This window comes from Mobula hypostoma, chromosome 15 (genome assembly GCF_963921235.1).
Source record: "Mobula hypostoma chromosome 15, sMobHyp1.1, whole genome shotgun sequence".
Classification (NCBI taxonomy): domain Eukaryota; kingdom Metazoa; phylum Chordata; class Chondrichthyes; order Myliobatiformes; family Myliobatidae; genus Mobula; species Mobula hypostoma.
In genome coordinates this window covers 23,384,296-23,408,186 of record NC_086111.1, presented here as the reverse complement: position 1 = coordinate 23,408,186, position 23,891 = coordinate 23,384,296, and the positions used below count along the sequence as shown (strand labels likewise).

Sequence of the window (23,891 nt, the reverse complement as noted above, 5' to 3'; positions counted from 1 at the left end):
AGAGACTCAGATAGGTACACGGAGCTTAGAAAAATAGAGGGCTATGCGGTAGGGAAATTCTGGGCAGTTTCTAGAGCAGGTTACATGGTCAGTACAACATTGTGAGCCGAAAGGCCTATAATGTGCTATAGATTGCTATGTTCTGTTATACTTTATTAAAGGTGCAATGCAAATACAGGTCCCCTTAATACTAAAATTTGTGTCACCTAACACTTCCCTCATCAAACGCTTGCAGCTATTGAAACCAGGTCCGCAGGAAATGAAACCTGTAACCTGCCGCTGAGTAAAAGCACACACACACACAGACACACACACAGACACACACACACACAGACACACACACACATACAGACACACACACACACACACAGACACACACAGACACACACACAGACACACATACACACAGACACACACACACACAGACACAGCCACACACACACACACACACACACACAGACACACACACACACACACAGACACACACACAGACACACAGACACACACACACACAGACACAGCCACACACACACACAGACACACACGCACACACAGACACACACACACACACACACACAGCCACACACACACACACAGACACACACACACACACACACACACACAGCCACACACACACACAGACACACATACGCACACACAGACACACACACACACACACACACACAGATCAGGTGTGTGCACTAGATGTAAGTGTTCCAGGTAAGGGGCGTGCATTGGCCAAAGGTTGGGCACACAGGCAGGCGCTATGTCACACACAGATCCCGGGTTAGATGAAGACACACACACAGATTAGGTGGGATACTAAGTATAGTGATCCCCAAGTCTGATGTCCACACCAGAGCACACACACCAAAGTCCCGGCAACCTGCCCAATGTCGGTGACCCAGGGTTCATGTCGCATGTCTGCAGCAACAATTAACATAAATTCCCATACTTTGGGGCCAACGCAGACATGTCCCGGACAAGTGGTTGGATTTAGTAAACAATGCGTGGTGCGCGGCGGAGACGGACCCGCGCCTGGCTCCGCGCTGCGCCAGGGCTGGGCAGCCGGTGAGATCTCGGCGCTGCCAGCTCCGGAACACCATCAACATATTACTGACGCAGATCTTCCCACAGTCCGCCACCACACCGCAACTTGCTCTCCTCCTTTAAGCAGGGTTTAAGGCTTTTATTTGGAAATAAACTACGGGACTCGACGATTATCGGTTGCAACTGGAACCTACTCCAGCGTTTGCGCCGCGACTCACGTCTCCGCTGTTGGGTGGCGACACTGGTTTGAATGGGAGCGGCTGGAGGGGCGGGTCTTTGCAACGATGATTGGAGTAACGGAGAAGTGAGCAGTTACTCGGTCCGGGACAGTGGCAGATGGAACTTTTAATCGAGCTGAGTGGAATTAAACCACAATTTTAACCCTGGTTGGACTGTTTGTTTGGACCTGTTTGTTAGGCTTTGCGTTGCTTAATTCTAAACCGCTCACCTCGAGTCTGCTCGGGGGCTCGAACCCATCGCCCTGTCTCTCACTTTCTCATGGCTGAGTTAATAGAGCTGCGGAATCTGAGAGACTCTCAGCGGTCGGACGGGGCTCCCAGCTCGGGCAGTTACAAGTCGGTCTGCCGCTCCCCGGGTTTGGAGAGGACGAACGCCATGAGGATCAGCCCGAAAGTGCGGGCGGCCAGCGGTCAGGACCGGGGCAAGAGCGGCAGGGAGTCGGGGAAGAAGCGCTTTTTGCTGGTGGACCGGGACCCGAGGCTGACAGAAGCTGCGGGGGAAGGACACGATTTCAGCCCCTGTACCCAGACCCAGCCCAGCTGGTGCGATCTGTGCGGGGACTTTATCTGGGGACTGTACAAGCAAAGTCTACAGTGTGCAAGTAAGTCAGTAGGGGAATGAGTAGATGGACTTTGAACTGGGAATCTGAAATACTTGTATCAGAGAGGGATCGCGACCAGAATTCAGGAGTAATAAACGCACCAAGTACAGTACATCAAGAGAGATTCTGTGGGTGCTCAGTGCAAATCATGGGTCGCCGGGCTTGATTTGATGTAACATTGTGAAGTTAGTGATGGGTATAAAAACTCAGCGGGTCAGACGGCATCTGTGGAAAGAAAAAGTTAAGTTTTCAGGTTGGAGACCTTTCATAAGACATAGGACAGGGACGGGGTTCAGAAAACAGAACACAGGAAAATAGAAGCAAGAGAAGGCCACATGGCCCGTCAAGCCTACCCGCCTTTCGTTATAATCATAAAGACACAGTAGAATTCGACCCCATTGGCTTTCGAGTCACCTCCACCAGTTCCGTCGTCATAGCTGATTTATTATCCATCTCAACCCCCTTCCCCGGCCTTCTCCCCGTAACCTTTGACACTTTTACTAATCAAGAACCTATCAACCACCGCCTTAAATATACCCAATGACTTGGCCTCCCCAGCCGTCTATGGCAATGAATTCCACAGATTCACCATCCTTTGCCTAAAGAAATTCCTCCTCATCTCTGTTCTAAAGATACATCCTTGTATTGTAAGGCTGTGCCTTCTGGTCCTGGACTTCCCCACTAATGAAAACATCGGCTCTGTCCAGGCCTTTCAGTATTCGATGGGTTTCAATGAGATTCCCCATTCTTTTAAATTGTGAGTACAGGCCCGGAATCATCAAACACTCCTTACACAATTAACTCATTCATTCCTGGGATCATTCTAGTGAACCTATTTTAGACCCTCTCCAATGCCAGTACAGTACATCGTTCTTCAGAACTGTTCCGATGTTAACTGCCTTTCCCAACACTTGCTATTCTTATTTCAGAGTTTCAGTATTAACACTTTTTTTTCATAATTTGCTATTGTAGAACTTATGGTGTAAACTCTATAATATTTTATATTAATTATATATTAATATAATATAACATTTAAAGGAGAAAATAAAGGGTCAAGGTTATTGCATTCCTGCCCAGTCCCGTTGAGAGGTCTATCCACTTCCACCCGCTCTCCAGTAAAATCTTCTGGAATAATTTGAAAATGGATGGGGGGGCGTTGTTTATTGGATGTGAGATGGCAGTCATCAGGGTATTAGTGCATTGGATTTGTAGTCTGGCTGGCAAATTATTAATACGATGATGCAAAAGGACCACAGAAATACTTAATTGTGCTCTGCTCAGCCGAGAATGGCTTTGGTGAGGGTGTGATTGTTAGAAAGCGACATCTCCTTGTTGTCCTTCCCCCTGGCAGTGAAAGCAGCTGCCTGTTCATACAAGGAATAACCTTGGCTCAATCCTCGCTGTGTGCTGTTGGCTGCCAGCTGCCGCCACTCATTCAACTCCTGAAAATCAAAAAAACGCAGAGGCACTGGAAAGCTGACATAAAAATAGGAAATCGAAGCCACAACTGAGGTTCTGATGAAGACTGGAATGTTTAACCGGTTGGTGGCTTGCAGGGAATTTGCTGATCATTATATTTTTGGTTTGTTTAAAGTTAGTAGTTGGAAGGGTCTTGGCCTGAAATGTCAGCTTTTCATTGCTTCTCATAGATGCTTCCTGACCTACTGAGTTCCTCCAGCATTTTGTGTGTGTTATTCTGGATCTCCAGCATCTCTTGGAAAGATGGTGTACCTATGCTCCACTCCCAGGAGAAAAAAGCCTACATTTCTGTCACACCTTCCTTGACTTTCACATGCTTCAGTGCAATTGATGGCCAGTTAATCACCTTGAAAGCACAGGTTCTGTTTACCAGATGTTTGTACCTGTTGGGTATGTGGCCCAGTGATGCACGTTCATCCTGGAGGCACTCAGCAGGTTAGGCAGAGTCTGTGGAAGGAGAAACAGAAAGGGAAAAATTCTATGTGACCCATTACAGGAAGGAGGTGAAGGCTTCGGAAAGGGCGTAGATGAAGGATACTATTTGGATTAGAGTATATTAGCTATAACGAGAGGTTGAACACACTCGGGTTGATTTATCTGGAGTTCTAGAGGCTGAAGGGAGACCTGGAAGAAATGTATAAAGCTGTGTAAAGCATAGATAGGGTGGTTAGCAAGAGTCTTTTACCCAGGGTTGAAATGTCAAGTTCTTGATGGCATTCATTTAAGATAATGTGGGAAAGTTTAAGGGAGGTGTGCTGGCACGTTGTTTTTAAACAAAAAGTTTTAAGTGCCTGGAATGAGCTGCCAGGGTTAGTGGTGGATGCAGATACTATAGTGATATTTAAGAGACTATCTGTGTGGATTATGTGCAGACAGAAGAGATTAGTTTAATTTGGTATCATATTTGCACAGACACTGTGGGCCAAAGGCCCTGTACTTTTGCTGCACTGTATTCTGTGTTCTTGTTAATGTTTCATTAGCATTTTGTCGTATGGCATTGGCTGGGATTTCAAGAATTAAGTCTTACTAGAATTTCAATATCCAAGGAAAGAATACAGGAAACACTCAAGGGTTCTGACAGCAAAAGTGGAGAGAGAACAGTCAATATAATTTCTTTTGAATGGTCTCCAGTTTGAGCTATTAACTGTTTCTCCTTCCACAGATACTATGTCGGACCCGGGTCACTGGCGCTGTAATAACATATATATATATTATGGGAAAGTAGCATAGTGGTTTGTATAATGCTATTACAGAGCCAGAGATTCAGGTTCAAACCCACCGCTGTCTGTAAGGCGTTTGTATGTTCTCCCCATGACCACACGAGTTTCCCCTGGGTGCTTTGGTTTCCTTGCACATTCCAAAGAGTTAAAGGTTAATTGGTCACATGGATGTAAGTAGGTGGTGTAGGCTCACTGGGCCGGTTACCGTGCTGAATCACTAAATAAAATAAAATATTTTCATTGATGTATAAAGAATTAATGTGAACTTGTCCTCCATGTCCTGGTAGTGCAGGACAAGCTCTGAAAAATGTTTGTTTGCTCCCAGTCAACGGGAAGACTTGGCCATGCTCTTTCAGTTGGTGCTGGCAATCCCTGACATTGGCGGGGTAAGAAGTGAGCCACATCAGCTCTGGTGCATGTAACCAAGAGATATTTCAAGGCCAGTAAATGCAGCTGGAGTAATGGAGTTGGGCAGAACAGGGCATTAAAGCCCAAGTCCAATTCTCACATTTAAACTATTACTGTGAGAGTTCACATGAAAATCACTTTGTTTGAAAAGTACCTCCCCAGCAAGCTTGTCACGTTTAGTTTCTGATGTTATCTAGTGCGTTGTTCGACTGAGTAAATGCTTTGAGAATCACTCGAAACCGCCGATGGCTGTAATGTAGGTGCCCTGCCAGTGCCATACTGTTAGCGGCAAAACATGAAATTGTGGCACCTTGCCTTTGCAAGTACCTACCCAGTTCACTTTATAATCTGCGACAGTCTCTGCTTCAATAACCAATTACACATCCTGTATTCCAAGAAGTCTTCAGGTGCAAATAAAAGGTCTAATTTCCCCAATCACCTTTCTAGATTTAAACTTGTTTCGAATCAGAATCAGGTTTGTTATCAATGACCTATGTTGTGAAGTTTGTTTGGTGGCAGCAGTACAGAGCAATATATAAAAATGACTAAGCTACAATAAATAAAAATTAAATAGTGCAAAGAGAGAGTGAAATGGTGAGGTAGTGTTCATGGATTCGTGGACCGTTCAGAAATTTGATGGTGCAGGGCAAGGTATTGTCCCTGAAACATTGAGTGTGGGGCTTCAGACTCCTGTATCTCCTCCCTGATGGTAATAATGAGAAGAGGGCATGTCCTGGGTGGTGGGGGGTTGTTAATGACAGATGCTACCTTTTATAGGCTTCACCTTTTAAAGGTATCCCAGATGGTGGGGAGGTTAGTGCCCATGAACCATAATTCAGTGGAAATTCAAAGATGACCTCTTCTTGCCTTTCTCCCATCCAACACTGGACAAGCGATGATTCGTTTTAAAATCAGTTCCTTTCAGTTCTCCTTCTGTCTAATTAAATGCCCATTGAATGCTCATACACGTAAATCCCAGATCCCTTCACGAAGCACATTTGGATTCCTAAGTGTATAATGAAGCAATATAAACGCCCGCAGGAGGAAAGAAAGAACAGAAGGTAAACGTTGAGTGGATTAGATGCAAAGGGATAAGGGAAGGCTTCTGTGGAACCTGGACGTTGGTTTTGAAACTGGGTAAATGACTTGAATGGCACTGTGGATATTATTATTTATTCCATTGAATGAAACAGTACAGCACAAAAACAGCTGTCATAACACAAGATCTGTGCCAACTATAATGCCTGTGGAAAAAGGTTTCTGACCATCCACCCTTTCTATGCCACTCATAATTTTATATACAATATTTCACCCCTCAGTACCTGACGCTCCCGAGACACAACTTAAATTTGACCGAACTCTCCGTGTAGCTCATTTGTTCTAATCCAAGCAACATCCTGGTGAATCTGCTCTTCTTTCTCTCCAGAACCTCCCCCATTGTTCCTGTAATGTAGTGACCAGAATTGTGCACAATATTTCAAGTGTGGCCTGACCAAAGTTTTCTACAGGCTCAACCTGACTTCCTGACTTTTATTATCAGTGCCCTGACCATGCCACTTTCAGGGAGCTATGGCCTTGCAACCCAAGATCCCTCTGTGTGTCAATGCTGTTGAGGTCCTGCCATTTCCTATCCATTCCATTAAGAATTTTTAAATGCTGATTTTTAATTTGGGAATAAGGGGTGTTCCTCTGAACACAAGGAGCCTTAAAAAATACTTTAATAAAGTTGCCTCCTACGTCTGCCTGTCAAAGCTGTCTTGGCTTAAGATGACCAAGTAATTAAAATGAGTGGATGGGACTGGCTTGAGAAGCAACACCTAAAATGTGTCTGCCTTCCAAGTATCTGAATTAAGGAGAACTGTGGTAGACAAGAAGTGGGAATGCTTGAGAAATGATGCAGTGTTAGTAGCCGCCTTCTGCCCCCAGTCATAATAAAGCCATGCGGTATAGAAACTGGCCTTTCAGCCCACCAGTGGCAAAGTTCAAAGGAGATGTGTGGAGCAAGTTTTATTTTTAGACAGAGAATGATGAGTTCCTAGAATGTATGGCCAGGGGTGGTGGTAGAGGCAGGTACAATCGTGGTGTTTAAGATGCTCTTAGATAGACGTGGGAATATGCAGAGAAAGGAAGGAGGTGGACCAGATGAGGGCAGAAGGGATTGGGTGTCATTAATCAAGTGGTTCAGCAGATCATTGTGGGCCAAATGGCCTGTTCTTGTGCTCTACTGTTCTGGGTCTGTGCCAACCATCAACCACCCACTGATCCTAATAGAGGGGCATAGAGAAATGGCACAGGAAAGGAGCTCACACCAGGATAGATCTGCCACGATCGTATTAAATTGAAGGGGCTGGTGCTCTTCCCCTACTCCTGTGTTCTTGTGTTCGAATCACATTTAATTCTCTCCCGCATTCCTGTTAACTCTCCCTTGCAACATTATCCCTCTCACCAAGTCCCTGAGCAGTGAGGTGAAAAATTCCAGCTGTTCCTTGTTCTCCCAAGCAGCCAGTTGCACAGACTTCCTCTTCCTGCTGCCGGTGCCTGAAGAGAATGTAGCCATGTACCTTGTATGCAAATGTTATCAGAGCTGTCTGTTTTTAAAATTCTACTTAGTGCACTGCTGTTGCTTGGGGCGGGCCGTTCTCAGAAAAACCTCATACTGCTGACGTCTGAGCTGCTATTTGTGGGTGTCAAGTTTATCAATACACTTGACCAGAGTTCATAACTTCAGCTGTTTGTTGCCACTCAACCCATAACTTTTGATTAACCACAGCTGATGAAGTTATTTACCCCAATGCCTCAAGATACTGTTCCCTACTGCAGGGTAATAATGATGCCTGTTCCCCTTGTGCCATCCTCTGTCTCAGCTATTTCTGCCCTTTTGGAGTCAAAGCTTTTTACTGTGAAGGAAATTGCCTCAATTTTCATGTCATTGTGGTTATAATCCACTCTCAAGAGATATATAAGAGCATTTGTAGAATCTCGTGTGTAAGTGCTCCTTCCCTTCCCCCACCAACTTATTCAGGCTTCTTCCCCCTTTCTTTCCGGTCCTGATGAAGGGTCACAGCCTGAAACATTGACCTGACCTGCTGAGTTCCTCCCAAGTTTTGTTTATGTTGCTCTGGATTTCCAGCATCTCTAGATTTCCTCTCGTTGGTGCTGTCTGACCAGCTGAGTTCCTCCAACATTTTGTATGTGTTGCTCTGGATTTCCAGCATCTGCAGAATCTCTTCTGTTTATAATACCCAGTATCAAGGATCCACTGTCATCGTTGTGTTAATCATATCAAAGAAGCGGTAGGTACTGGGCCCCGACTCCGAGCAGAACCCACTCAAAATTGCTTCTGCTAATTAATCAGACAGCAAAAGTTTAATGTTTGCCTGGTTCAGCTGTGCGAAGTGTAGTGTTTATTTTAAGGTATTATTAAGCTGTTACATATACTAAAAATTAAGGTTAGTAGCATGGTTAGTCAGGCTCGGTATCTATTCCTGGTTTGAAACCAGCTACACCATCTCTGCACGTTGATATTCTTTTAATCTATCATTGGGACCATGGCTTCAGCTGACTGAGCTAAGTGCTCTGGAACGATACGCTGGAGGAACTCAGCATGTGTGGGAGGAAAGGAATTGCCAGCATTTTGGCTTGAAGGGTTTTGATCCAAATCATCTTCAATTCTCTCTCCCCCATGGGTACACTCAGCTCGCTGAGCTTCCCCAGCAGATTGTTTGTTGCTCCAGATTCCAGTATCTGCAATCTCTTGCGCACGCTGGAATTCCTTCCTGAAACTGCCTTAAAAGGTAACTCTGACCAATGTTTTTCTGCCTCCCAATAACTCAAAATACATTTTTGCCTGAGAACCTAGATTTTTCCCTGAATTAATGAATTTTAGATGTAGAATTTAAAAGTATGAGGGAGGATCTCAATGAAACCAGTCAAATACTGAAAGGTTTGGATAGAGTTGATTGGAGAGGATGTTTCCTATAGTGGGGGAGTACAGGACTAGAGTGCACAGCCTCAGAGTACAAGGATGTCCCTTCAGAACAGAGATGAGGAGGAATTGCTTTAGCTAGAGGCTGGTGAATCTCTGGAATTCATTGCCACAGATGGCTGTGGATGCGAAGTCATTGTGTATATTTAAAACAGAGTTTGATAGGTTCTTGGCATCAAAAGGTTACAGGGAGAAGGTAAGAGAATGGGGTTGAAAGGGATAATAAATCAGCCATGATGGAATGGCATTGCAGACTCGATGGGTCAAATGGCCCAATGCTGATCCCATGTCTTCTGGTCTTATAGTCTTATCAATATTGTTTCTGAAATTATTAAAGGTAAAATGTGTCAGCTGCATTGTTGGAACAGAGATCATAACTTTCCTTTGGAATGGTCTACTGTCAGTTTTTTTGTTCTTTGGAGATGCTGACTAAACTTGGACATCTTTCTTGAGACTATTTTGCATTGAATTTTCTAAAGTTGAAGCAAATGACTTTAGATGAGGATGAGCAGGGGAGCATCTGGCTCTTAAACAGCAAGTCCTCCTGCAGATACATAGCCTCTGGATGTGTTTACCCTGGAGGTCTTGCTGCCTTGTGTGCTGAGATTATTTTCCGGGACTAGGGTGGAAAGGGTTGAGTGAAGGGGAAAATCATTTAAAATGATGTGTGTAGGAACAAGTTGCTGTAGAGGTTAGTGAATTGCTGGAATTCCTTGCCCCAAAGGTGGTATTCAAAGAGGAAGTAGATACATTTCTGAAAGTTTTATGGAATTGAGGGCGAAGGCGAACTGAAACAAATGAAATGAGGTCAGGGCAGCTCAGGGTTCAAAGTAAACCTATTATCAAAGTGTATATATGCCACCATATACAACCCTGAGATTCATTTTCCTGTGGGCTTTCACACTCAATACAAGAAACACAATAGAATCAATGAAAGACTACACCCAATAGGACAGACAACAATCAATGTGCAAAAAAACAACAAACTGTGCAAATACAAAAAAAGAAAGAGGGGGAAAAAGTAAATAAACAAACAATAAATACTGAAAACATAAGGTGAAACATCCTCTAGTGAATCCCTAGGTTGTGGGAACAATTCTGTGATGGGGCAAGTGAAGTTCAAGAGCCTGATGGTTGAAAGGCATTAACTTCCTGAACCTGGTGGTACAGGTCCAGATGCTCCTGTACCTTCCCTCTGATGGCAGCAGTAAGAAGAGAGCATGTTCTATGTAGTGGGGGTCCTTGATGGTGAATGCTGCATTCCTGCAATAGCATCCTGTGTAGATGTGCTCAGTGGTGTTCTGGGTTTTACCCCGATGGACTGGGCCATATTACTTTTTATAGGATCTTTCCATACTAGAGCATTGGTATTTCCAGACCAGGCCGTGATGCAACCAGTCAGTATACTCCCCACCGCACATCTATGGAAGTTTGGCTAAGTTTTAGACAAAGTGCTGAATCTTCACAAACCTCTAAGTGAGTTGAGGTGCTGCCATGCTTTCTTCATAATGGCACTTACAGCTGGACCCAGGACAGATCCTCTGAAATGATAACCCTGAGGAATTTAAAGTTGCTGACCTTCTCTACCTCTGAGCCACCAATGAAGACTGGCTCCTAGACCTTACCTCCTTCTGAATTCAATAATCATCTGTTTGATCTTGCTGTCATTGAGTGAGAGGTTGTCGTCATGGCACCAGTCAGCCAGATCTTCAGTTAAGATGGTGGAGTAGGCTTAATGGGCCGAGTGGCCTCCTACTCCTATTTCTTCTGTCCACGTAACATGTTCTTTGAACATCACCATCTTCAAAATGTGGTTCAAGGTTGGAGCTGGACTCTTGTTGCCACACTTCCCAACCGACACCTCATCAGAGGCTCTGTGCAGTTCACTCAATGCTCATTGTCTGTCCTGAGCACTGTTGGGTCAATTATCGTCCTTGTTGTCCAGGCACAGAGTGGACATTGTCAGCCCATCTGAAGCATCGTGTAGGGAGAGGCCAGTCAGAACACTGCACACTCTAATAATACTCAGTCCCCGGCTATCTAATGAGAAACGGCTTTGCATTGGATGGCAAACAAAGATTATATCCTCAGACTTGGGTTGGATTGGGCCAGACTGGCACCTTCCTAAATCAGTAGCCTATGGTTTAGTGCTGTGTGATGTGATAGGGCCACAAGTAGCCAGAGGAAGCGCAGGAAGCGACTTCTCTCTGTCAGTGCGCTGCCTCACCACAGTATAAGACCCAACTCTATGACAAAGATTCGTTAGCATAGGCCTAATCCAAAGAATGTGTGGCTCATCTAGATGCCTTGAGATTACAAAGAATTAGAAGTATTTTGGACTGGGTCAGGTTTGGAATGATTTGGACTGATTTTTATTTTGCAAAGCTTTCCGTAACAGCACTCTGAGTACACCCACACCTCAAGGACGACGGTGATTCAAGAAGTCTGATCATCACCATCTTAAGACCATAAAAATAGGTGCATAATTAGGCCATTTGGCCCATCAAATCTGTTCAGCCATTCCATCATTGTTGATTTATTATCCCTCTCAACCCCATTCTCCTGCCTTCTCCACGTAATCTTTGATGCCCTGCCTAATCAAGAACCTATCAATCTCTGCTTTAAATGTATTCAATGACTTGACCTGCAAATTAAACTTTGGGGAATCCTGCATGAGGATTCCCAAGACCCTTTGCACCTCTGATTTTTGAATTTTTTTCCTGTTTAGAAAATAGTCTAGGCCTTTGTTCCTTCTACCTAAGTGCAAGACCATACACTTCTTTACCCCATATTCCATCTGCCACTTCTTTGTCCATTCTTCCATTCTGTCTAAGTCCTTCTGCAAACTCCCTGCTTCTTCAACATGACCTACCCTTCCTCTTAAATTTGTATCATCTGCAAACTTGGCCACAAAGCCATCAACTCTGTCATCCAGATCTTTCACATATAACGTGAAAAGAAATGATCCCAAAACCAACCCCTGCAGAACACCACTAGTCACCGGCAGCCAACCAAAAAAGGCCCCCTTTATCCCACACGTTGCCTCCTTCCAGTCAGGCAATCTCCTATCCATGCTAGTACCTTTCCTGTAATACCATGGGCTTTTGATTAGCAGCCGCACGTGCGGCACCTTGTCAAAGGCCTTCTGAAGTTACAAATAATCAACAGCCATTTTGACTCTCCTTTGTCTATCCTGCCTGTTATTTCCTCAAAGAATTCCAACAGATTTGTCAGGCAAGGTTTTCTCTGAAGGGTTCATGCTCACTTTGGCATATTTTATTATGTGCCTCCAAGTACACCGGAATCTCATCCTTAATAATGGACTCCAACATCTTCCCAACCACTGAAGTCAGGCTAACTGCCTATCATTTCAAGCAACACACACAAAATGCTGGGGGAACGCAGCAGGCCAGGCAACATCTATAGGAAGAAGTACGGTCGACGTTTCGGGTCGAGACTCTTCATCAGGACCAACGGGAAAAAAATATAGTAAGAGATTTGAAAGTGGAAGGGGGAGAGGGAGACCCGAAATGATAGGAGAAGACAGGAGGGGGAGGGATGAAGCCAAGAGCTGTGAAGTTGATTGGCAAAAGGGATACAAGGCTGGAGAAGGGGGAGAATCATTTCTTTTTTTCTCTGCCTTCCTCCCTTCTTAAAGATTGGAGTGTTATTTGCAATTTTCCAGTCCTCCGGAACCATTCCAGAATCTAGTGATTCTTGAAAGATCATACTAATGCTCCGCTATCTCGTCAGCTACCTCTTTCAGAACCTTGGGATGTAGTTCATTGGTCCAGGTGATCTATCTACTTTTAGACCTTTCATCTTCCGCAAGCACCTTCCCCTTAGCAACAGCAACTATACTCACTTCTGCCCCCAGCACTCCTGAATTTCTGACATATTGCTAGTGTCTTCCACAGTGAAGGCTGGTGCAGATTTGATAGGCTGAATGCTCCAATTTTCCTATAAATACATAGTAAGTTCATCCCCCATTATTACTTCTCCAATGTATATTTCTAGTGGTGCAATATCTACTCTTGCCTCTCTTTTACTCTTTATTTATCTGGAAAAAAATCTTTTGGTATCCTCTTTTATATTATTGGCTCGCTTACATACGTATTTCATCTTTTCTCTCCTATTGGTTTTTAAAAGATTCCCACTCACTTCACACTGATGTATCTATCCTGGGTGTTCTGATTGCTCCTAGAACTTCCATCAGTTGATGTTCTGCCACCATCCCTGCTAGTGTCCCCTTCCAATCAACTTTGGCCAGTTCCTCTCCCTTTCCTCCACTGTAATACTGATACATCTGACTTGAGCTTCTCCCTGTCAAGCTGCAGGGTGAATTCTATCATACTATGATCACTGCTTCCTAAGGGCTCCCTAATCAAATCTGGTTCATCACACAAAACACACCTGGAATTGCCTTTCCACTAGTGGGCTCATCCACATGGTGTTTTAAAAGCCATCTCATAGGCATTCTACAAATTCCCTCTCTTTGGATCCAGCACCAACTTCATTTTCCCAATCAGTCTGCAAATTGAAATCACCCGTATTTATCATAACATTGCCCTTTTTACATATCCCTTCTATCTGCTGTTGAAATTTGTACTCCACGTCCTGGCTACTGTTTGGAGACTAAAATATAACTCCCATCAGGAACTTTTTTAACCCTTTCAATTTCTTAACTCTAACCATAAGCACTTCACATCTTCTAATCCTATGTCACCTCTTTCTAAGGGTTTGATTTCATTTTTTTACCAATAGAGCCACTCCATGCCCTAATATAAATATAAAGGCATCCGTTAGTCTTGCAAGACCATGGATCTGCGCCTGAAGTCTTCACTCTCCAGGGCGCAGGCCTGGGCAAGGTTGTATGGAAGACCAGCAGTCGCCCATGCTCCAAGTCTCCCCTCTGCACGACTCCGATGTTGTCTAAGAGAAGGGCATTAGGACCCATACAGCTTGGCACCAGTGTCGTCGCAGAGCAATGTGTGATTAAGTGCCTTGCTCAAGGACACAACGTGTTCCCTTGGCTGGGGCTCGAACTCACGACCTTCAGGTAGCTAGTCCAATGCCTTAACCACTCGGCCACGTGCCCACACGTGCCCTACATGCCCGTCGTTTCAGTACAATGTGTATCCTTGGACGTTAAGCTCCCTACTTCTTCCAGCCACGACTCAGTGATGCCCAAAATGTCACACCTGTCAATCTTTAACTGCGTTACAAAATCATCTACCTTATTCTGTATATAGCGTGCATTCAAATATAACACTCTCAGTCCTGTATTCATCACTCTTTTCGATTTTGCTCTGAAGTTACACTTTAACTCATCCCTCTCACTGCAATTTTACCCTGTCATCTGCCTGTCCTCCCTCACAGTCTCACTACACCCTGCATCTGCTTTTATACCAACTACCCGATCCTCAGGCCTATCACTCCGATTCCCATCCCTCTTCCAAATTAGTTTAAAGCCTCCCCAACAGCTCCAGCAAATCTGCCCAGAAGATTGTAGGTCCCCCTCAGGTTCAGGAGTAACACGTCCTTTTAGTGCAGGTCATACCTCCACTAGAAGAGATCCCATTGATCCAGAAATCTAAATCCTTGCCCCTGTACCAATTTCTCAGCCATCTGCCAAATCATCCTATTCTTGCTCTCACTGATGCAAGGGCAACTAGGAACGGGCAATTAAATATTGGCTCAGCTTGTGAAGCCCATATCCCTTGAATCAATATATATTTTTTAAAAAGAGTTAGCCAGTTTATCATTAGCACTCAGTATAGTATGGACAACTCTGTAATAAGCCTCGGAAAGTGTTAGATGTCTGCTTAACTGGAAAGGTCTTGATGTCCCCAACACGGCCTTTAAGAGGGATTTAAGACTTCAGAGTCTGAGTCATGTAATGAGATGCAAAATGGGGTTTAAAATAGTAAGTGGGAGAGTAATGACTATGAGTGCAGTTTCAGACTTTGGGAAATTCTCTGTAATGTCCAATATAGCACATCATTCAATAATTACATGAACTACGCCGATGCACAAACCTCCTCGTGTGTAATTAAGGAAAACTATCAGATACGTAGCAATGGAAAACTGAAAAAGTAGGACATGTATGTCTGGAAAAGGGGCTGAGAACTGTGGTTCATTTGGGTAGATCAGTGGTGATGAAAGTATTCATGTGAAGAACATTTTGTCTGTATTAACTTTCTATCACTACTGGTCAACTCAGCTGGAATGGAATTACGTAAACACGAGGAATTCTGCAGATGCTGGAAATTCAAGCAACACACATCAAAGTTGCTGGTGAATGCAGCAGGCCAGGCAGCATCTCTAGGAAGAGGTACAGTCGACGTTTCGGGCCGAGACCCTTCGTCAGGACTAACTGAAGGAAGAGCTAGTAAGAGATTTGAAAGTGGGAGGGGGAGGGGGAGATCCAAAATGATAGGAGAAGACAGGAGGGGGAGGGATGGAGCCAAGAGCTGGACAGGTGATTGGCAAAAGGGATATGAGAGGATCATGGGACAGGAGGCCCAGGGAGAAGGAAGAGGGGGAAGGGGGGGAAAACCCAGAGGATAGGCAAGGGGTATAGTCAGAGGGACAGAGGGAGAAAAAGGAGAGAGAGAGAGAAAGAATGTGTGTGTATATAAATAAATAACGGACGGGTATGAGGGGGAGGTGGGGCATTAGCGGAAGTTAGAGAAGTCAATGTTCATGCCAGCAGGTTGGAGGCTACCCAGACGGAATATAAGGTGTTGTTCCTCCAACCTGAGTGTGGCTTCATCTTTACAGTAGAGGAGGCCGTGGATAGACATATCAGAATGGGAATGGGATGTGGAATTAAAATGTGTGGCCACTGGGAGATGCTGCCATTGTGGCCTTCTATATATTGGCAAGACCCGACGCAGACTGGGAGATCGTTTTGCTGAACACCTACACTCCGTCCGCCAGAGAAAGCAGGATCTCCCAAGTCACTGATGTGGAATGCCAGCGTCTGTCCTGTGGATCAATTGCATCTCATACTTGTAGTGTTGGGGTGTTGAGCAAGTTGTAAATCGGGCTTTCTAGCCCTGTGTGTTTGTGACTGTGGAATATAAACCCAGTGACTAGCTGTACTTGATGCATTTATCAGGCCCATCACAGTGACACACTGTACTTCTCTATAAACAAAGCAACTTGCAGTGCTCTCTGTCTGGCTCTCCTTATCGACTGGCAAATAATTTCTCTTAAGAAGCATCAGCTGTATGAGTAATTTTCTCAAGAATGCGTTCATTGTAGGGAAGGAATCAATCCCTTTTAGAATGTGTTTTTGTTCGTTTGTGGATCTTAAAGACCCAGACAGCTGGGTTTGCAACTAAACATTGAGAAAATGCTTCAGAAACAACTCTCCTTTTGAATATATCGTCCAAAATATAATTTGTCAGTAATTTATTTTCTGCCTTTGTCTCCCTTCTATGGGGCAACAAGCAGAGGTTCTAAAGGCTGAAAATCCTTTCTCCCCTTCTCTGTTGCCTTCCTTCCCTTCCTGAAGGTAGGTAGTCACTCACAGGATAGTCATACAGGTTGTGGCAGAGATGTTAGAGAGTATCCAATTACTGCAAGAAGAGCTTGAAGGGGTCTTGGAAGAGACTGTGGTCTCATCATTTCCAGTCTTTCCATACAGTCAATTTGCATCTGTCCTATGGCTGAACACGCCGAGCCATTCAGGCTTGATCCTGAAATGTACCTGTATGCTTTGAGGTGGTCGGTGTTCGTCATAAACACAAGAGATTCTGTTAATCTTGAGCAACGCACAGAAAATGCTGCAAGTACTCAGCAAGTAAAGCAGAGTGGCGGCCCTAAACGTCAGCAGTTTATTCCCCTCCACAGATGCTGCCTGATTTGTTGAGTTCCTTCAACAAGTCTGGCAGTATCTATGCATCTTCAGATGTTCATATTTTGTGCATTTTCAGAGTAAGCAACCTTGCCACCCAAATGAATAAAGAGTACCTCCAGGCTGTATGGTTGAAAGAAAACAGTGGGTATAGTGAATCTGCAGGGTAGCTGCCATTGAAATCTGCTGGGTTTTCCAGCTAACCAAGGTCAGCGTGCAGTCTGGTGCCCCAGGGATATGAAGAGAAGTTCATTGCAGATCCAGTTTGACTGTGACTGGGCTTGTTTCTCCAGTCTCTGGTCTGACTTGTAGCTGGATATACGCTACTTCTCTCAGCTAACAAGTTGATACAGGAAGTGGCGAATGCTTTAGTTCCTTTAGAGGGTTTAATCTCTCAGGCCACTACAAATCAATGTAGCCACGACATTCAAAATGAAGATTTTAGATTGCTTTAAAATTTAAAAAAACTTCAACACAGGAACTCAACAGCACATCAATTTTGATATAACAATCATGTGGTTTCTCTATCTGAGATGGTTTCTCAGTTATGTTGATTGCTTTCCTCCAGTGAGTTAATTTGAGTTCATAAAACCATTTGTGTTGTAGCTCACATGAAAGGAGCAATGAATATATATTCAGTGGCCACTTCAGTGATCTTCTGCTGCCTGGCCCATCTACTTCAAGGTTTGACGTGTTGTGCATTCAGAAGTGCTCTTGTACACACCACTGTTGTAATGTGTGGTCATCTGAGTTACTCTCACCTTCCTGTCAGCTTGAACTAGCCTGGCCATTCTCCACTGACCCCTCTCATTAACAACGTGTTTTCGCCCACAGAACTGCTGCTCACTGGATGTGTTTTTTTGTTTCTCGCACCATTTTCTGTAAACTCTAGAGATTGTTGTGCATCAAAATCCCAGGGGATCAAAAGCTGAGATACTCAAACTACCCCATCTGGCACCAGCAATCATTCCACAGTCAAAGTAACATAAAATAAACAATCTTTCTTCCCCTTTCTGATGTTTGGTCCAAACAACAGTTGAACCTCTTGACTATGCCTACATGCTTTTATGCATTGAGTTACTGCCACATGATTGGCTGATTGGATATTTGCATTAATAATGTGGCCACTGAGTGTATTTCAATGGAAATCAGCAAAACAGCAGATTCAGGAAATAGGAAAGTACTGCAGTTAGCTGGTCTGACAGTATCTGCGGTTAGAGAGCAAAAGTTTGTATTTCAGATCATAGACATTTATCAAAATTTATGTCTTGCTGTGCCCAAATTAAATTGTCTTGTCTTCCATAAAGCTATTATCACGGATCAACTTTATTTGCCATATACATTTTCATATATTAGAAATTTGCTGTGGTCATTTGGCACAACGCAACGAAAAATAACAATGTTTAACAATAGTAAAAAATAAAGAATTATATAAAGTTAGAAGTATGGATATAGAATAAAATGTGCATAGATATACAAATACTAGCGTGTAATTATAATTTAAATAGCATTATAAAAAGTGATTTATAGTATTTACAGTGCAGTGACTGAGGTAATAATGTGGGGGAGGGGGGTTAAATAGAATGGTTGATCAGATTACTCCACTCTCTCCGCACTAATCCCAACCTCACCATCAAACCTGCTGACAAAGGTGGTGCCGTAGTAGTCTGGCGGACGGACCTCTACCTTACTGAGGCAAAATGTCAGCTCTCTGACACCTCCTCTTACTTACCACTGGAACAGGACCCCACCAAAAACCATCATACCATTGTCTCCCGCACCATCACCGCCCTTATCAACTCAGGACCTTCCATCCTCAGCGGCTAAACTCATTATTCCCACACCCCGTACTGCTCAGTTTTACCTTCTTCCAAAGATACACAAGCCTGACTATCCCGGTAGACCCATAGTTTCTGCCTGCTCCTGTCCCACCGAACTTGTATCTGCCTACCTGGACTCCACTTTGTCACCCATAGTTCAGTCCCTCCCGACCTACATCCGGGATACATCCCATGCCCTCCACCTCTTCAATAACTTCCAATTCCCCGGTCCCAACCACTACATTTTTACTATGAATTTCCAATCCCTATACACCTCCATTCCCCATCAAGAAGGCCTCAAAGCCCTCCACTACTTCCTGGATAATAGACCTCACCAGTTCCCCACCACCATTACCCTCCTCCAGTTGGCAGAACTGGTTCTTACACTCAATAACTTCTCTTTTGGCTCTTCCCACTTTCTTCAGACTAAGGGTGTAGCTATGGGAACTCGCATGGGCCCCAGCTATGCCTGCCTCTTCGTTGGTTATGTGGAACAGTCTGTGCTCCAAACCTATTCTGGTACTGTTCCCCAACTTTTCCTTCGGTACATTGATGATTACATTGGTGCTGCTTCCTGCACCCATGCTGAGTTCGTCAATTTCATCGACTTTACCTCAAACTTCCACCCAGCCCTCAAATTCACTTGCTTCTCTCCCCTTTCTCGATGTCTCGGTCTCCATCTCTGGAGACAGACTGTCCACTGACATCTTCTACAAGCCCACTGACTCTCATAACTACCTCGACTATACCTCTTCCCACCCCGCCACATGCAAAAATGCCATTCCCTATTCCCAGTTCCTCCATCTCCGCTGCATCTGCTCCGAGGATGAGGTTTTCCGTTCCAGGACATCTCAAATGTCATCCTTCTTTAAGGATTGTGGTTTCCCTTCTACCCTAATCAATGATGCCCTCACCCACATCTCCTCCATTTCCTGCACTTCGGCCCTCACCCCATCCTCCCGCCACCACAACAGGGACAGAGTTCCCCTTGTCCTCACCTACCACCCCACCAGCCTCCGGATCCAGCACTTTATCCTCCGCAACTTCCGCCACCTTCAACAGGACCCCACCACTAAGCACATCTTTCCCTCTCCACCCCTCTCCGCTTTCCGCAGGGATCGGTCCCTCCGTGACTCCCTGATCCACACGTCCCTCCCCACGGATCTCCCACCTGGCACTTATCCCTGTAAGCGTAAGTGCTACACCTGTCCCTACACCTCCTCTCTTGCAACCATTCAGGGCCCCAAACAGTCCTTCCAGGTGAGGCAACACTTCACTTGTGAGTCTGTTGGGGTCACCTATTGCATCTGATGCTCCCGGTGCGGCCTCCTCTACATCGGTGAAACCCGACGCAGATTGGGGGACTGCTTCGTCGAGCACCTCCACTCTGTCCGCCACAACAGACAGGATCTCCCGGTAGCCACCCACTTCAACTCTGCTTCCCATTCCCATTCAGATATGTCCATACATGGCCTCCTCTACTGCCATGATGAGGCTAAGCTCAGGTTGGAGGAGCAACACCTCATATACCGTCTAGGTAGTCTCCAGACCCTTGGTATGAACATAGAATTCTCCAACTTCCGGTAATTCCCTCCCCCTCCCTTCCTCTATCCCTATTTCACTCTACCCCCTCCCCCAGCTCCCTCATTGTTCCGCCTCCTTCTTCTACCACCCATTGTTTTCAGGGCTATGACGTCAATGCTTCTCCTCCCCCAACCCTTTGTCTTTCAAATTACTGGTCTATCAACTGACGCTACAAGCATTCTTCAAATCCTTCCCCATCTTTCATTCTTCAGTCCTGATGAGGGGTTCCGGCCCGAAACGTCGACTCATCGTTTCTAATTGATGCTGCCCGACCTGCTGAGTTCATCCAGCGTACTGAAAGTGTTGCTTTGATCAGATTAACTGGGGGAAGAAACTTTTAAAATGGTGTGGAGTTTCTGCTTTAATAGCCTTCTAGTGCTTTCCAGAAGATGCTGGGTCTGTAGGGTCTGCAATGATTTTTCCTGCCTGCTTCCTTGTCCTGGACTCACACAAGTCCTGCAGTGATGGTAGACTGGTGACTGGTCAGGTCTCTGCTGACCCGGCAGTTTCCAGTAGTTTTTGTGTATTGTGAGAGGATATTGCACCAACTGACAGTATTAGCTGATGTGAGGATGCTGTCAATGATGACGGTGCAGAATTGCACCACTGTGTTTTGGGGAAGATGAAATTTTACCAACTATTGCAAGAACTATATCCTCTGCAGAGCCTTTTTGTTATTTTAAAGGAGATATGGTTTTTGCATGTGAAATCCTGCAAAATTACGGCATTGATGGGATATTGGCATTGCAGATAATATCAGTTAAAGCAATTCTGACTTTAATCAAGTTTGTGGGTTCAAGATCCACTCCAGAGACTTGAACAGAGGATATAGACTAACACTCAGTACAATACTAAGGGAGCATTATATTGAGGTTAGGCCTCCTCTGAGTGGAAATCTGCATGGATAGATGGTATTGATACAGTGGAAACCAGGAGAATTCTGTTTCCTTGGTCTGTATTTGCAGGTTAAGCAAAATAACTCAAAATACGATTATTCATTAATTATCTCATTGCTGTTAATGGTATTTGCATATAGCCAACTTAATGTTAATTCCCTACATTGTATAGCAGTGAGAATACTTCAAAAATACTTAATTGGTTGTGAAATATTTGCAGATTAGATCCTCCCTGCCATTTGATGGTCTAATAAAACTGTAGAATGTCTACCAAATAGTCTCTCCTCTCATTGGTGGTGATGAGTCACTGACCAGAGGGAAATTTTAACCTCTTCCATACAGAATCGCATCTATTACTCTGCCACTTGCAGCATTCCCTTTGGCTTCAGGTATGGTAATTTTACAAAGTCATCCATTAGACCTGTTATTAGACCTGTGACAGGTGCCAGCTCGGGATATGAGAACAGGAAATTCAGGGTGTGGTACAGAGTTCATCAAGTTCAAGTGGAAGAATAATGGGCTACTTTGAACAAGAACCCTTCAGGTTATCTTCAGCAATTTGGATCATGGCCTGCTCCAGCATCATAAATTTAAAAAACAGAAAACGTCAGTGAAAATAGCAAATCGGGTAGCATCTGAAGAGAAAGAAACAGTTAATATTTCAGGTTGATGACCTTTCACGAGAACTGAAATATTAACTCCATCAATACTGCACTGAAAGTGCCCTGGTGAAAGGATTCGGCCCGAAATATAGACTGTTTATTCCTCGCCGTAGATGCTGTCTGACCTGCTGAGTTCCTCCAGCATTTTGTGTGTGCTACACTGAAGGTTGACTCACTCCCACTGTGAATGTGGGGCAAGTCAGTGACATCTGTACTTGCTCCTTGATCGGGTCTGTGCCATCTTGGAGTAGTGATAGGGGCAGTGTTGTAGTCTGTATTCAACTGACACCTACAGCGGGCTCTGTAAGCTTGGTACTCTCTTCCATAGGAGGACATCAATGCATTTGATTAGTTGTCGAGTCCGGAAGTTGATTTTTGAGCTGCACTGCACTTTGTAGCTATACCATATTCAAAGTTCAAAGTAAATTACTTATTAAAGTACGTGTACATCACCATATCCTACCTTGAGATTCATTTTTTGCAAGCATTTTCAGAAAAGTAAAGAAATACAAAGGAACTTATGAAAAACTATAAGTAATAAAGACTGACAAGCAACCAATATGCAAAAGAAGACAAATCATGCAAATTATGATTTTTAAGAAACACCAAGAACATGATATGTAGTCTTTGAAGGCGAGACTTTATGGGTGGAGTCAGTGAAGCACTGAAGTGAATGAAGTTATCCATTCGGGCTCAGAAGCCTGATGTTTATCGAGGACCTGGTGGTGTGGTACCTCCTCCCCGGTGGTGGTAGTTGGTTGGATTCCCCATTCTTTTGCCATCTCGGTGTTCTTGTCAGTGACAAGATCTGCATGAATGACATATAGACAAAGCTTTTCACTGTACCTTTGTTCACGTGACAGTGATGAACCAGTGCGTGCTGTTTCACTGCATGGCAGAGCAGGCACGGCGGGTTAATTAGCCTAAGGCTCTTCTTACGTTAGCTTCCACAGGGAAGGAGAACTACACCTAGATACATACTTCTGCTCCTTGATGGAAAGACTTTTTGTTTGACGAATAATATCATGCAATATGAAGATGGCTTCAGAAGGAAAATGGGCAAAGCATTTGTATAGTGCCATTCACAGAAAACTTTATTGGCCGTGGTACACTTTGAGTGCATTCTCCTGTAAGGTAGTAGTTGCTTTGTGAACAGCAGGGTTCTTGAAATAAAAATGGTATTATAATATGATACAACACAGACAAAATGCTGGAGGAACTCAGCAGGCCAGGCAGCATCTATGGAAAAGAGTGTAGTCGACGTTTCAGTCCTGATAAAGGGTCTCAGCCGGAAACGTCGACTATACTCTTCCATAGGAGCTGCCTAGGCTGCGGAGTTTGTCCAGCATTTTGCGTGTGTTGCTCTGGATTTCCAGCATCTGCAGATTTTCTCTTGTTTGTGATGATAATATAATGACCTGCCTTGGTCATGGGAATTGGCTGGGGCACTAGGAAAGAAAAACTCTCTACTGTTTGAGATCATGGCATGGGTTTTGTTTTTATTCTGAGAAAGCAGATTGGATCTTGAGTTAACAAAACCCAGCAGCTATAATATTTCAGCAGTCCCTTGGTGCTGGGCATCAGACCCCACTGCATGCTCAGATCTCTTTCAGCTGGAAGCAAAATGGGCTGTGGCTGAGAGCTTCTCAGTCTTTAATCTGTCAGGCTGATGAAGTAAAAAAACACTTGCCCACAGTTTGTATTTGGTGTGCCTCACACTCCATCTCCTGTGGTTGTGCTATCCAGCAGATCCTACAATGAAAATCCGATATGGCCATGATCCAAATTGTTGAAAATAACCTGAGGGTCCTTGCTCAAAATAAGCCATTATTCTTCCACTTGAACTTGATGAACTCTGTACCACACCCTGAACTTCCTGTTCACATACCTCGAGCTGGTAGCCTTCGGTAACAACAGCTACGGTGGAAATGGATGCTGACTCAGGGAGACTGCTTACATGAGAGTGTACAGTCACAGGGATCACTCACATACGGATTGGACAATTCCCTCATGGGGACTCACTGCATCAGGTTCAATGTGGATTATTCTCATCTGCACTTTGGCTGCTTTGTAAATCTTTCA

General features: G+C 44.4%; 1 protein-coding gene across 2 annotated transcripts in view; it reads left to right on the top strand.

Moving 5' to 3' along the window:
• Positions 1-1,310: 1,310 nt before the first annotated feature.
• The window catches only part of rassf1 (Ras association domain family member 1), a 121,295-nt gene continuing 98,714 nt past the window's right edge, over positions 1,311-23,891 (top strand). The window contains exon 1 of one of the 2 annotated variants that reach the window (XM_063067850.1): positions 1,311-1,891. In XM_063067850.1, coding sequence (XP_062923920.1) covers positions 1,549-1,891 — 343 coding nt within the window. In that variant the 5' untranslated portion in view covers positions 1,311-1,548. The remainder of the gene's footprint in view (positions 1,892-23,891) is intronic. The other variant, XM_063067849.1, reaches the window with a different exon arrangement.